At 39.5% G+C, this 15,344-nt stretch overlaps 1 protein-coding gene across 1 annotated transcript in view; it reads left to right on the forward strand.

Annotated features, from left to right (window-relative positions):
* Elapor2 (endosome-lysosome associated apoptosis and autophagy regulator family member 2) overlaps nt 1-15,344 on the forward strand; it is a 157,958-nt gene that overhangs the window by 115,683 nt on the left and 26,931 nt on the right. The window contains exons 9-15 of the mRNA XM_050139874.1: nt 120-300; nt 843-971; nt 8,449-8,539; nt 9,153-9,255; nt 9,447-9,584; nt 12,565-12,828; nt 13,567-13,740. Coding sequence (XP_049995831.1) covers nt 120-300; nt 843-971; nt 8,449-8,539; nt 9,153-9,255; nt 9,447-9,584; nt 12,565-12,828; nt 13,567-13,740 — 1,080 coding nt within the window. The remainder of the gene's footprint in view (nt 1-119; nt 301-842; nt 972-8,448; nt 8,540-9,152; nt 9,256-9,446; nt 9,585-12,564; nt 12,829-13,566; nt 13,741-15,344) is intronic.

Here is a 15,344-nt window from a genome sequence, read left to right on the forward strand (position 1 = left end):
TCAACCCCACCTTCTCTCACTGTTTGTGATTTTTTTGGCTTGTCTATCTGACATCTTTATTGTGAGTACATTGTATTATTTGCTTTCTGTTTTAATTTTAAAATCTTTTTTATTTTCAGACTCAGATAATGTATAAGTGGATCGAGCCGAAAATCTGCAGGGAGGATCTCATGGATGCTATCAGACTGCCCCCTTCTGGGGAGAAGAAGGATTGTCCTCCTTGCAACCCAGGATTCTATAACAATGGCTCTTCTTCTTGCCATCCCTGCCCTTCTGGGACATTTTCAGATGGAACAAAGGGTAAGGTGCCTATCACGAACTGCACTTTTAGAAAGATAATATTAATGGACTTGGGATCTTTTTTTCAATTGATTTTCTGGGGAAGTCTTTAGAAGACACATTTCTTATTTCATTGGAAGGACAAAGAGTTGGGAAATGTTGATAAAGGGACTCTGAGACCGTGATTTATTTACCAGCTGATGAGAACTCTCTTGCTGGCATTTTGTGCATGTGAGATTGTTTCCTTTAAAAAATATTATATTTAATTTGAGTAATGACCCTATCTTGTTGACTGTTGACAATCATTCATTTGTCCGTGTGTGTGTGTGTGTGTGTGTAAACATAAAATGACAGACTATACATAAAGACCAAATGTGCACACATGCATTGGCACTCTATCTAGAGCCATTTTACAGATCACGTTTGAAGATGTTACTAAGGGAACTGGTGGAGTTGCATCTTCCCCTCTCATTTCTCTGCTCATCATGGGTTAGAGGCGCCTTGGCACAGGGAAGTGTGTCCAGAGGCAGCCTACTGTGATTGTTTACTCCCGTCTTCTGCAGAGTGCAAGCCATGTCCAGCAGGAACAGAGCCAGCGCTTGGGTTTGAGTACAAATGGTGGAATGTCCTCCCTGCCAACATGAAAACTTCCTGCTTCAACGTTGGGAATTCCAAGTGTGATGGAATGAACGGTGAGTTTGGACTCTCCCTTAGCTGGCGTGGCGGCAAAACCCCACTTGTTTTTACACGTCGCTTTTTAAACACGCCAGACTCATGTTGTTTGGCTGTGTGTCCACCCCAGCTCTTACATAAAAATCAAGCAATCAGGCAGATGGATTTCCTACAGTAATAAAACCTACAGTTTTTTTTCCCCTTTCCATGGTGTCACTTTCTTTAGTTTCAGCTTTGTATAGTCAATAACAGTATGTAAATGTCAAGTAGAAAATTCCAACCCCCAAATCTCAAATGGCAAGCTGTTCTATGTACTTATTGAAACCACCTTCATTTTTTTTTCTTTCCAGTCCAGGATGTGAATTATCGCTTTGTTTGGTGGTTACCTCTGCTTCCTGACCATTAGTGAGTTAGTAGCATCTTGGTGTGTAGACACAGCTCATGCTTCACAATATCTGTATTCAAATAGCTTCTAATAATAATCTCAAACCACAAGTAACATGCCAAACAGAACCCATCAAGGTCACCCTCACTCACTCACTCCCTGAGCCCTTTCTCCCTCCCTCCCTCCACCCCACCCACCCTTTCAGCCGAAAATGCAAAAGTTCTCAACTTAAGAACGAGCATAAATTGTTTGATGAAGTTGCTAATGAGCCACAGTAAAAAAAAAAAAAGCTATTAGCCATTAAACTGTGAAGAAGAAAAAAAATATCCATGCCAACGTTGCTCCCACACTTTAAATGGCAAAAGATAAACAGCAGCATGTTGCAAGTGCTAAGATAGAAAATGTATTAAATAGTAGGGCTTGGTGTGTCCACTGTGGGGGTCTCAGAGCTTATCTCTGAGGATAGATGTGTGCATGGGAGGTGGGACCGTGGACAACTGTTGTATTCTTGTTGCATTTTATACAGTCACTTTTGAAGTCGATATTGAAGCTCATATTTAAAGTCCCAAACACAGCATCTACATCTTTTACCACTTTAAGAAGTAGCATGTAGGCAGAGTTTTCATCGGTACTGCCGAGTCCAAAATAAATGCACTGAGGCTTATATTATTTACAAATGTTGGGCCGATAGCTCTGGCTATTACTAATTAGCTCTTACAACTTAAATTAACCCATTTTCCTATTTACACTCCGCCTTGTGGTGGTACCTTTATTAGTATGGCACATTCATCTCCAGCTCCCTTTGCCTCTGGTTGCTGACTCCTCTTTCTGCTCTTCTTCCTCCCACCATTCTCTTAGTCTGGCTCTCCTGCCTAACCTTATTCTGTTCAGCTATTGGTCAGTCAGCTTCTTTATTAAACCAACACAGTGAAATATATTCACATAGTATAAGAGAATATTTCACAACATTGCCCTTCTTGTCTAAATAAGAAGGAAGGTTTTAACTTTAACATAGTAAAATCATATATGACAAAAACAGTTATCAAGTAAGAATTACAGCTAAACTATCCAGTCTACTTGTATTTGACAAAATTAGAGAAAAAACTCTAGTATCTATCTTATCTTGGTGAGTCCAAAGTTTTCATCTAATTTACCTTTTTATCATAACTAAGGAAAACTGTAATTATAGCTATCTAATCTTCAACTCCACCAAAGATCCCAGAAGGTGAATTGTTACCCAATGACAGGGGCATCAGGCCTCCTGAACAGTCATCCTAGGTTCTTCTTTGATGTTGTGGGATCTGGCTATGACCTACAGACATAGTATGTCTGACAGACATTTCTGAGCAGGGAGTTTTGAAGGACTGTACTATCTTGTCCTGACAAAGTTTAGCAGTTGCTTTGTTTTGTGTCCTACTGGTCCAGTTTGGACAGTATGCTGCCAGCAATTGAGGCAAGGACAGTTGCTTTGCCCAATGACTAGCTTTTGCCATAAATAAAGCAAATTTCTGTTAAAGCAAAGAAAACCAGCCCACAAACCACAATCCTAGAGAACTTAGACAACAATGAGGACACTAAAAGAGACTTATATAGATCTAATCTACATTGGAGGTAGACAAAGACAAGATCTCCTAAGTAAATTGGGAGCATGGGGACCTTTGGAGAAGGTTGAAGTGGGGAGGGGAGAGGCAGGGAGAGGAGCAGAGAAAAATATAGAGCTCAATAAATATCAATAAAAAACTGTCATGAAAAGCCTTAGGTTATTAAACATATTAAATGCCATATCTCTAGGTCTTTGAAGTATTTGAATACTATCTACCTAAATATACCTGTGTATGGTTTTTAAAACACATCTAACATGACTATAAGTTTGATTCTTATATATGACTATTAATCTTTATTTCTTACACATTGCATTTTTAAATGAGCTGCATAAAAGCAATACCCTAAACAAGAGTAGAAATATACACAGTGTATAGCAAAATTAATTTTAAATTTGTATCAATTTACTAAATCCATACCAATGTGCAGTATTTAATACTAGTGGATTAAATAATCTACCAGTAGATTCAATCATCTACCCTTTTATCCTATCATTTCTATATTCTTCCCTTTTTTTTTCAGAATGAACTCCCTGAGAGATAATGTTTTATTTAGTGTTTTTGACCATTATCAATAATAACTTGTAAACAACCCCCTTAAATAATAATAAACATTAATAACCAGTATTTTGGGTATGTATGTGTTGTTTCCTCCAGATTGCTTCCTGTTGTGTGAGGGTTCTGGCATCTTTGGGAAACCTTGAGAAAATCAGGATGATTGTTAGGTCTTGGCTGTAGTATTCTGTGAGGCTAGATCATCTCAGTTAGCAGCTTTTTTCTGGATGGGGGAATCACCTGGGTCATCCATTTTTATTGGTGTCTGGTCCCCTTGTTCTGAAAATACATATACTTCTAAAGGTAACATACATGTCTATATTAATACAAATATAGACTTGCATTTGATATAAATCAGCATAGATGATTTTTTTATGTGACTGAGCCGTGTAAAATATACATCATATGTCTTGTAGTTCTTTTAGGTCTATTTATTTATGTCTGTAGTCAGGATTTCAGGGTGTCTTTCTTGATCAAACCTGATTTTTTTTTACCTTGAATGAATCCACAACCTTTCATTTTCATAACCTCTTCCCAAAGTAAGATATTTCTTCACTTATTTTGAAGTTAAGACATTTTTGAAATATGTAGGTTGGTTTAATAATTCAGTGTGTCCTAGCAGCTATTACTCCTTCTTCAGCATAAAAAAATTTAAAGACAACACAATAAGATACAGTATCCAGACTCTCTGTGTATTTTCCATCTTTATATGGCTTTTTTTCTTTTATATCACTTTACTCCCTTTTTAAGGACATTATTTTATTATTTTCAAACTATTTTTTAAATCTAAGACTGTATATACTCTTTTTCTTCTCTCTCCCAAACCTTTGTACATTTTTAAACACACTGTAACCTGTTTAGAGTTTTGTGTTCTGTCTGAATCTGTCTTTACTGTGTACCTGTTATCCTTTACTGTCTGCTTGAGCAAAACTCCTCCACCGTGCAGCATGCTGGTGGATCTTGTGCTGGGAGCTTAAGCCCACAGGCATTGGCTTGGAGAAGCATCTCTGAACCATGACCCCTGTGACAGACTGAGAGAACCTACCATGTGGCTTAGTACATGGCAGCTGGCAGCTGGCTCCATCTCACAGGCTGCTGTCAGGAGACACGTCTCTGCACTGTGGCTGATATTAGACTGTGAGACTAGAAAGCTATGTTTGTCTCTGTGTCTGTGTATTTAGAATCTTTTTGAAAAGCTTTCTCATGTTTTATGTGGAAATTCTTGCTGAAAGTTTGGGCGCCATTTATAACCAGAGTTTTCCTGTCCCACTAGCAGCTCCTAAATAAATGCACTGAGGCTTATGTTATTTATAAATGCTTGGCTGATAGCTCATGTTTATTACTACCTAGCTCTTGCAACGTAAATTAGCCCATTTTCCTTATTTATGCTCTGCCAGGTGGTGGTACCTTTATTAGCATGGGGCAAATTTCTCCTGCTTTCTTCATGTCTGGCTCATGACACTTCTCTCTGCCCATCTTCCTCCCAGCATTCTCCTAGTCTGACTCTCCTGCCTAATTGTATTCATTTCAGCTATTGGCCAGTCAAACCCTTTATTAAATCAATCATAGTGCCATAGATTCACCCAGTGTGAGGAATATTCTATAGCAGTAGAAGGTTACAGAGTAAAGTAACCTTCTACTCTTACTCAGTGCTGTGCCATGGTAAAGGGTTAAAGATTTTAAATTTCCATTTCCTATGAAGCCCATGACTGTGTTCATAAGATGCAGTTAAATACTGCTTACCGAAAACGTGATTATGCGGCAGAGTTCTTTCATCGGTACTTGGTTGTATTCCTTTTAAAATATGACGCTAGCAGCAGGCATTCTGAGCACTAAGACTTAAGGATGGAGGCCATCCTTTGTCACCTCAACATCATTTTATCAGTTTACTTTCTTCGTATTATATTTGATCATTATTCCCGAGTTTACACACACAGTTTGAAAATTGCATGCTTTGAATCAACAGCTCCCCTGAACAGACTTGGAACAGAGGAAATGAAATGTCCATAGGAGTATAGAGATCAACAGAAAAAATAGAGGCTTAAATAATTTTGAGCCAACACAATAGTGAAAGTTCAAGATCCGACATACATTAAATACAAAGTGTTCTTTGTTGATCAATAATACCACCTTTCAGAATTTATCCCCTGAGAGAAGAAACATTAAAATAGTTATCTCTCTATCAGAGTTGATATTCCTAATAAGTGTCCTTTGATTGAATTTGAGTCATGAATTTAAGATCAATTAGGTAAACAATACTGGGAAAACAAGAGTATGGAATGAATCCACAGAAGGCTAGTACATGTGTGTACTCACACACTAGAACAGATTAGATTATCAGTGGCTTCTGTAGAAGACTCCAAGTCTCACAACACTACCAATTGACTCACAAACTGAATTTTAAAATTGCCTTATAACAGTAAAGAAAATAAAGTACAAATCTGTGTATCTTTGTGACCTGGAGTCTCTGTGTCATTTTTATAATGAACAACACAACAACACAACAACACTCAAAGGGTCAAATGGAATGCATGGGGCAGCTTGCTGAGGAGGGAGTCATTCTTCTGCTGGGAGAGATAAAGCAGGTGTATTCAGAACTGAGTTGGATGTGTGCTTTGAGTGTTTTTATATTCCTGAAGTCCGAATTTGACCAAGTTGCATAATAGGAATGAAGAACAAATTTTTGCATATTGTGTTTTTGACTGTGAGAAATTAAAAGTTGTAGACAAGTTGGTAGTTCATGAATGGCTTCATTGTGTAGCATGTATAAAAACGCAAATGGAAATAATCTTAACTTTCCAGCAATAGAATGTTTACCAACATAAGGTAGCTCAATTGAATAAAATATTATGTGTGTCATCATTATACGGAAACAATACATTGAAAGAAATTTTAAAATATGTTTCCAGAATTTTTAATTTTTATTTTTTTTCTGACTCAGTAATGCTATTTCTATTATACCAATGAGATTTATACCAATAATACAATGTGATATGAAGAAGGAAGTTGTATGCAATGATGTAGTTTTTATGTTTTCTATAAAAATGAAAAGCAGGATAAAAGAAATTTTCAACAACGAGGATATACTTAGATAAAATTAAATGTAGAATGATTTGTAATGGAGAAATGTATGACTATACAAAAACAAAGATACCTGTAAGAGAAAAAAATCTGTATTTCTTGGTCAGGACAGAGAAAAAAATGAGCAAAATTGGTGGACTCTTCACTGGGCAATATTGAAATATGTGAGGCATATGTTTCTACTTGAAGCATAGTAACTGCACGCAATCTACTTGCTGCTGCCTCTTCCTTGGTCTTCTCTCATGTTCTGTCCTTTTTTTTTTGTGGCATTCACATAGTCAAAGACATATTCTTATAAATATAATCACAGTCTTTGTTGACATTCACTTGTTCTGCATGGGATATCTTGATCTTCCTTATCTGGTCACAGGGTCATTGTCTAAACCTAAATCATTCTCCTATCACCTGTACGTTCATCTCACTGGGCTACAGGGGTTCGTGGTTACTCAACTCTTAGAATTAAAAGCTGACAACTGATTTTCTGTGTTTTCAATCATAGGAACATTTAGACAGCAGAACTGTCAACATTTTTCTGGTAGATGAGTACCCATCATTTTTATTATGTTTTATTAGTGTGTAACCAACATACTAATTTTCTATAAATTATTGTATGTGAAAATTGTCAAGTTGCCAAGCTAGTACTGAAATAAATGCCTACATTACAGCTCTTGAAGTAGCAGATAACATTTGGAGTTATATCAATGCTAAGGTATTGCCCTTAAACAATAGGCTTGCTTGTTGCTGTGTGTGAATTTACCACCGTTGCTCACTTTAAAGTGGTTGTCTTGGCTTATTATTGTTCCTGTGAAGATGACATGCCTCATGTGACTTCTTGGGCACAGACCTCACAGTGTTCGCATTTGTTAGCATGTGTATACCTCACATTTTCTACTTCTCAGGGAGGAAGTAGAAAATCTATCTACTATTTCATGTATGCCATACTTACTGACATTTAGTAAAAGTTAAATTGTGAAACAAAAATACAGTAAGCTGAAAAGAACCTCTGACCCTAGGTTTTCAGTAATTAAAGTTTTGTTTCTCTTTTGGCTGTCAGCAGAGTGGGGATGTGTCCTTTCAACAATAATTGACCATCTTAGTAGGTTAGCATGGATAAAGGCCACCTGTTTCCGTTTCAAAAGTCATCCTTCATTGAGAAAATTGTCACCTTGTCTCACATTGAATAACTTGTATGTAGAGTGGTCCAGTCAGAATGTCTTCATTAGTATCTAGAATTAAACTTTTGCATCTAGTCTACAATTGATATTTCAAAATATGGGATTTTCTGGAATATTTTAACTTTAGCATCAATAATTATTTGCCTTTTTTTAAAAATTTATTTATTTATTTATTTATTAAAGATTTCTGTCTCTTCCCCACCGCCGCCTCCCCTTCCCCTTCCCCTCCCCCAATCAAGTCCCCCTCCCTCGTCAGCCCAAAAAGCATCAGGGTTCTCTGCCCTGTGGGAAGTCCAAGGACCACCCACCTCCATCCAGGTCTAGTAAGGTGAGCATCCACGAAACTGCCTAGGCTCCCACGAAACCAATAGGTCCAGTAGAATCAAAAACCCGTTGCCATTGTTCTTGAGGTCTCAGTAGTCCTCCTTGTCCGCTATGTTCAGCGAGACCAGTTTTGATCCAGGCTTTTTCAGACCCAGGCCAGCTGGCCTTGGTGAGTTCCCGATCCCCATTGTCTCAGTGTATGGGTGCACCCCTCCCGGTCCTAAGTTCCTTGCTTGTGCTCTCTCTCCTTCTGCTCCTGATTTGGACCTTGAGATTTCAGTCCGGTGCTTCAATGTGGTTCTCTATGGTTACCTTATTTTAACATTTTTGTTCTTAATGAAATTTTTACTACTAACATGTCTTTTATCCTTTTCAGGTTGGGAGGTAGCTGGAGATCACATCCAGAGTGGAGCTGGGGGCTCTGACAATGACTACCTCATCTTAACCTTGCACATCCCAGGATTTAAGTAAGGGAAGCTGGTCCTTTCTTTAGGAACCTTCACTTCCTCCATAGGAATACGGGAGTAGGAAGACTCTATGGAGTGTGCTTGTATTATCAAGTAGACAATAGTATGTAAGAGAAGGATGTATGCTATTTAGAAATCTGTATAACTGGCCACCAAGAACCTATAAATATTAGGCAGGTATGTTCCTTAGATAAAGCAGAATTGTTTTAACAACATTACAACAAAACCTGTAGTATCCATGACTTGTTGATCCTTAATGGAGTGACTTAGTTTAAGTCATTTAGTCATAGGAGTGTGTATTTTGTTGTTTAATTGTCTCAACTCTATTTGTAAGTTAGCATGTTATACATTAATTTATGTCTTTGTTTTAGTCCCGTATGTTGAGATTTCCCAGTGTGAATCTCTTTCTTCCTTTAGAAGCAGGAAAGTGCAGCCTAGAGCAAGGGTGTAGACTCACAGACTGAGAAAGGGAGGATCTGTGTTTCCTCAAGAAGCACAAGATTAATTAACAGAGAAGCTGGATTTTCAGTTTAATGAGAACACATGATTTAATTTTATTTCTAACTGCATTCAGCGTACATGATTGATACTGCAATTTTGTTCTGTCATGTAGACCACCAACATCTCTGACGGGAGCCACAGGTTCTGAGCTAGGAAGAGTAACGTTTGTCTTTGAGACCCTCTGCTCAGCTGACTGTGTTCTGTACTTCATGGTGGTAAGTGATTGAAGGCAGATTTCAAGGTTTATTGTTCTCTTTCAAGTTTGAATTTATTTATTTAGGTTGGGATAAGAACCAATTTCCTTGTCTTTCTTAGAACTTTCAAAAATATTTTTAAATAGCTAAAGAAATTACTAAGAATTGTACAATAAGTTGTGCTTGATTTGTAAATATTTCTGCTGTTTTAGGATATAAATAGAAAAAGCACCAATGTGGTGGAATCATGGGGAGGAACCAAAGAAAAGCAAGCGTATACCCACATCATCTTCAAGAATGCAACGTTTACATTCACATGGGCATTCCAGAGAACTAACCAAGGTCAAGACGTAAGTTACAGCCTTGTATGGCTCTTCAGCCCTCTTTTGGGTGTGATCTCCGTTGGGAGCATATCGATCTCTGCTGGGGATGCTAAGGGTTGTAAATGGAGACATCATCTGTTTCATACATGGCATTATAAGCTAAGAAAGCTCACGTGTAGTCTACATAGGCCAGTGTGAGCTCCACTGAGATCATCACAAGCTGTGTGTAGGTGAGCTGCTTCCTCTATGCAAATACATTCTGACCTCCATACAGGAGACTATAAATCCTTTAAAAAGTATGACACAATCCCCTTTGTAAGTGCCCTGTGAGTGGTAAACTTGCACCACGAGCCTCATACAAGGCATTATGAACTCTATGTAAGGACAAAGGACATCAAAGAATGAAACCATGTATCCATGTGTAGCGCATTGTTACCTATGTATAGGATACCATGGTTCTATACACAGAATGGAGAACTTTGAAGGTGCTCTGTGAGATGCACATAGCATTACACCCATTACAGAACAATATGATCCCATAGTTTTTATTTCTTTTAAAACACAAAGACGATGCCCACTTGTGATACATACAAAGCTGCCTTCAGATTGGAGAAAGCACTTCTTTGAGTCAGTCATCTTGTGGTGAATTGGTATAAGATGACAATTTTTAATTTTTTTGAGAGTAAAAATGCATGAAATGGGTGGAATGACAACAAATCTATGATTTATTCTGAGCTATGAGCAAACACGGTTGTTGACGCTTAAGAGAAAATTCAACATTGTTTTTACTTAGAACTTTAAAAACAAATCTTTTTGAGACCAAGAAAGTTCATAACTTTATTCTTCTTCATCCAACTAGCTAAGATTTGCTTAAGTGTCATTAACTAGTGTGAATTTATGGTTTTCATTATGGTGATATCTCCTTTTAGAGAGAATGTATTTGCATACAGAATGGTAGAACAGAGACAGCTATGGCCCTTTTTTGATTTTCATTGCTAGTATAGATCTAATCCTCTCTCTGAACACTCCATTGCATATTTCAATACTAGCTGGCCTGTTATTCATTCGTTCATTTATTTTTGGAGTATCAGTGTGTAATATATATATATATATATGTATATATATGTGTGTGTATCAGTGATATATATATATATATATATATATATATATGTGTGTGTGTGTGTGTGTGTGAGAGAGAGAGAGAGAGAGAGAGAGGGAGAGAGAGAGAGAGAGAGAGAGAGAGAGAGAGAGAGAGAGAATGTGTGTTCTATCTTTGCCTGTGGGGTTTTGTTGTTGTTGTTTTTGTTTGTTTTGTCTGAATGTAGATCAGAAGTCAGCACTGGAAGTCATCTAACTGTTCTCAGCATTTATTTTTATTTTTATTTTTTTTAATATTTATTTATTTATTATGTATACAATATTCTGTCTGTGTGTATGCCTGCAGGCCAGAAGAGGGCACCAGACCTCATTACAGATGGTTGTGAGCCACCATGTGGTTGCTGGGAATTGAACTCAGGACCTTTGCAAGAGGAGGCAATGCTCTTAACCTCTGAGCCATCTCTCCAGCCCTCAGCATTTTTTTTTTTTGTTTTGTTTTGAGACAGGGGCTCTCGCAGAACCTGGAGGCAGCTATTTTGGCTAGACAACAAGGCCCAGAATATCTATCTCTGTCCCACCTCAACCCCCCAACACTGGGGTTAGACACCTATGGTGCCATGCCTCATTTTTACGTGAATACTGGGTGCTCATGCTTGTGCAGCAAGCACTTTGCCACCGGGTCACCTCCCTAGCCCGGGGTCTATTATTTGTTGTGTATCTGCACAGATATGAGTTTATCAAAATGAAAACAGGGTGAGTCTTTGCTCAGAGACTCTTCATTGCTGTGGTGGCACGTGAGTGCGTTTTCTCTTTTCTGTTTATTTTCAATGGGAATCCAGTCTCCAGATTTTCCATGGCTTTAGTTGTTCTTTCGGTTTTGTTATTTAGTGTTCAATCTTAGGAGGATGAACAGCCGTGGAACTCTACCTCCTCCTTTCTGTCTTTTCATCTTGGTCCAGAAGCAAAGCAATAAGCAGTCAGGTGTGATGTTGTATGTTAGGGTGACAAAAACCAGACCTTAAATAATCCTGTACCATCAGAGGATAAATGCAGCAGAATTCAGGCTCTTTTTTTTTTTTTTTTGGTTTTTCGAGACAGGGTTTCTCTGTGGCTTTGGAGCCTGTCCTGGGACTAGCTCTGTAGACCAGGCTGGTCTCGAACTCACAGAGATCCGCCTGCCTCTGCCTCCCGAGTGCTGGGATTAAAGGCGTGCGCCACCATCGCCCGGCTAGGCTCTTTTTTTTTTTAAATTTTTATTTTATTTTATTTTTTTATTGAAAATTTCCACCTCCTCCTCTCCTCCCCTCCCCCTCCCTCTCCCTCTCCAGTCCAAGGAGCAGTTAGGGTTCTCTACCCTATGGGAAGTCCAAGGTCCTCCCCTCTCCCCCCAGGTCCAGGAAAGTGAGCATCCAAACAGACTAGACTCCCACAAAGCCCGTCCATGCAGTAGTGATTCAGGCTCTTTTGACGCCCCTTTGTTAGAGACTAGAATGCATTGTTTTGGTGAAGGGCTGGAGAGGGAAAGAAGGCTCCAGGGAGCGATATGAGCCCATTGGTATCACAGTGGTTGAGTGAGGAAAAGAGGTCCTTACTTTCCAGGATGTCCCACCCTGGCAGACTCACGGCACCCACCACATCACTGAGAGTTATGGATGAGCGAGCTCTTCTGTAACCATGCTAGCTAGGACATACGTGATGTCAATCACAGCAACGTATCTGGAATTCTGTGGTTGTACAAAGCGGCTCCTGATGTCAAGATTTAAGGGCTTTGCTATTTAGAAGGACAAAATAGGAGTAATGGCATATCAGTTTGGAACGTTCTGGTTATTTTGGTAATGCCAACATAAACGCAGCTTTGCTGTACAGTTGCAGTCCAAGGCAGATGTCGTTCTCTCCGCTCTCTTTCTAGAACAGACGTTTCATCAATGACGTGGTGAAGATTTATTCCATCACAGCCACCAATGCAGTCGATGGGGTGGCCTCGTCCTGCCGTGCCTGTGCCCTGGGTTCTGAGCAGTCCGGCTCATCGTGCGTGCCCTGCCCCCCAGGCCACTACATCGAGAAGGAGACCAGCCAGTGCAAGGAGTGCTCAGCTGACACCTACCTGTCCATCCATCAGGTCTACGGCAAGGAGGCTTGCGTTCCCTGTGGGCCTGGCAGTAAAAGCACCCAGGTAAGTCTGCTTTGGCGTCATTCCCAAAGCCGTTCTTGGCAGATAAACCTAAAGTCTGTACCAGACTTTTTCTTTGGGCCCCCAACCAGCTCCCAAATCACAACCCAGAGACTTATTAATAGGTTTGAATGCCCAGCCTTTGCTTAGCTCTTGTTTTATTCTGTTTCTCTTTATGTTTGCCTTGGGAACTTTTTAACCTTTCATTCTTTCTGTATATCTTACGTTCCTGCTGTCCCCGATGGCTGGCTGTTGGCTGCGTGTCTTCTGTCTCCGGCATGTCCCTCTCTTTCTCCCTTCTTTCTTCTTCCTTTCTCTTCTTCTCCAGCCTAGATTTCTCCCCCTAATTACTCTGTCTCTCTGCCAGCCCTGCCCATCCTTTTTCTGCCTAGCTATTGGCCATTTGGTTTTTTATTAGACAAATCAGGTGCTTTAGGCAGGCAAGGTAAAACAAACTCAACACATATTTACATAATTAAACACACATCCCTGTACATTGTTGAACAAGTCCAGCATAAACAAATGTAACACACCCTTTACAGTCAAAGTAATATTCTGCAGCACATCTTTGCCTAGTCAAAATAGTATTCCATAACAAACTTGCTGTGTGTGGTTCTCTGACGGTAAGGTGGGCAGTACGTGGAATTGCTATTGACCTTGGAGAAGTGCCTTTTAATTTTCTTTCCTGTTTTCTCTTAAATTAGGCAAGCACTGAATATATGCTTGTTTTTCGTCTTTAAGGATCACTCCACTTGCTACAGTGACTGCTTTTTCTCCTATGAGAAGGAAAATCGGAGTTTGCACTATGACTTCCGCAACCTCAGCAGTGTGGGTTCACTAATGAATGGCCCCAGCTTTACCTCCAAGGGAACGAAATACTTCCATTTCTTCAATATCAGTTTATGTGGGCATGAGGTGAGCTCTGGGTGTTCGGGTGGGATGGGTCTGTAGTCCACTTTCAAGATACTGTTCTGAGTAAAACGATCAATCAAATTTCCATGGCCACCAACAACTAATGCCAGGTATAGAGATTTCTTTGAAGTCCTGTTATTTCCTATCATATTGACTGCCTTCTCTACCGGGGCAGTCTCATGTGGTTCTTAGAGACTGATCCAATCAGCGGAACTCCAAGTCTTATAGGTGTAACTTAAATACATTGAGTCCCTTTCTCTCCGCTCTTCCTGAAAGTGGGAAGGGGTAAAAGTGGTTAAGTGTGTTGATCTCATTTTTTAAAAATATAGGTAGGGTATTATGTTTTTGAAAGCTTATTGTATTAGGATTCCCCAGAGATAGAGAAATAACACACACACACACATACACACACACACACTCACACACACACACGGAGGGGGCTGTGCAGAATTGGTGCATATCATAATGGGAGCTGAAAAGTCCTATGATGGGCCATCTGGAAATGAGACCCCTTGCTCGGATACCACTAGTATACTAGTAAGGTTAAAAGTCCAGGTCTAAAAGCTTCAGAATCAGAGCCAGCTGAAAACTGAGAACTGTTGCTCTGAGTCCTGGGTCCCAAGGCCAGAGAAGCTGAAGTTCTGATGTCCGAGGCAGAAGGATGAGAGCGTAGCAGCTCGGGAAGAAGGAATTCTTGCCTTGGCCTTTTTGTTCTATCTGGGTCCAGTCAGTTGGGTGATATCTGCTCACATTCAAGGCAGATCTTCCCCTCCCCCAGGCAACCAGTTCACAGACCAGTCTCTTATGAAACATAACAGTCCCTCAAATTTGTGTTTTGCTAATTCTCAGCATTTCTTATTCTGACTGTGTTGACGTATAACATAAATTCTGGTTATGTTTTTAAAAAGGAGGAAAAAACTACTAAGAGAATTTTTGGCCTAATTCCAAAGGAAATATACAGGGTCAAATGTTCACTGATAAAGTAGCCTCTCCTGATGAATATAGGATTTATTTGTTGGGATGGAAGAAGCAGAACTTTGTTACTTTGTTAAGGGAATTTATGTTTTTTTTTTAAAAAAAAACATTTTTTATAACTCTCTATACTCTTTTTCTTTTCTCTCCCAAGTCTACATATATTTATCTAACACTGTGACCCATTTAGGGGACTTGTATGTCTGGAACTGTCCTGTTGTGTACCTGTAATTCTTTGCTGTCCAGGAGCACTTCTTAAAATGCCAAGTGCTTCTTAAAAACTTCAGCTGTGGCATTACTAGGGTGTATATGGTACTTACTGCTTGCTCTGCACAGTCCAACATGGTGGAAGTCCGTTCCCCACATCTGTAAGCCATGCACATTGCCCCAGTTGTAAGTATGCAGTGGGTCTATGTGGAGCCATCAAGCAGTTTGTAACACACTGCTTACAAACCCCATGTAAATACTGTATCCTGAAAGAGCCAGAGGTCACACTGGCAGAATGGCCCAGAAAGCTGCATTTTAAAGTGGTGTGGCTTTTTTTTCTGCTACTGCTGAGTCAGGAAAACATTTCTTCAAGGAGCTGCAGCACACCACCAGCAAACAGCAAGGAGCTGTGTTAAACTCTATTTTTG

The sequence above is a fragment of the Alexandromys fortis genome, unplaced genomic scaffold (assembly GCF_014885135.2).
Source record: "Alexandromys fortis isolate MF-2015 unplaced genomic scaffold, M_Fortis_MF-2015_v1.1 scaffold_38, whole genome shotgun sequence".
In the NCBI taxonomy this organism is placed as follows: domain Eukaryota; kingdom Metazoa; phylum Chordata; class Mammalia; order Rodentia; family Cricetidae; genus Alexandromys; species Alexandromys fortis.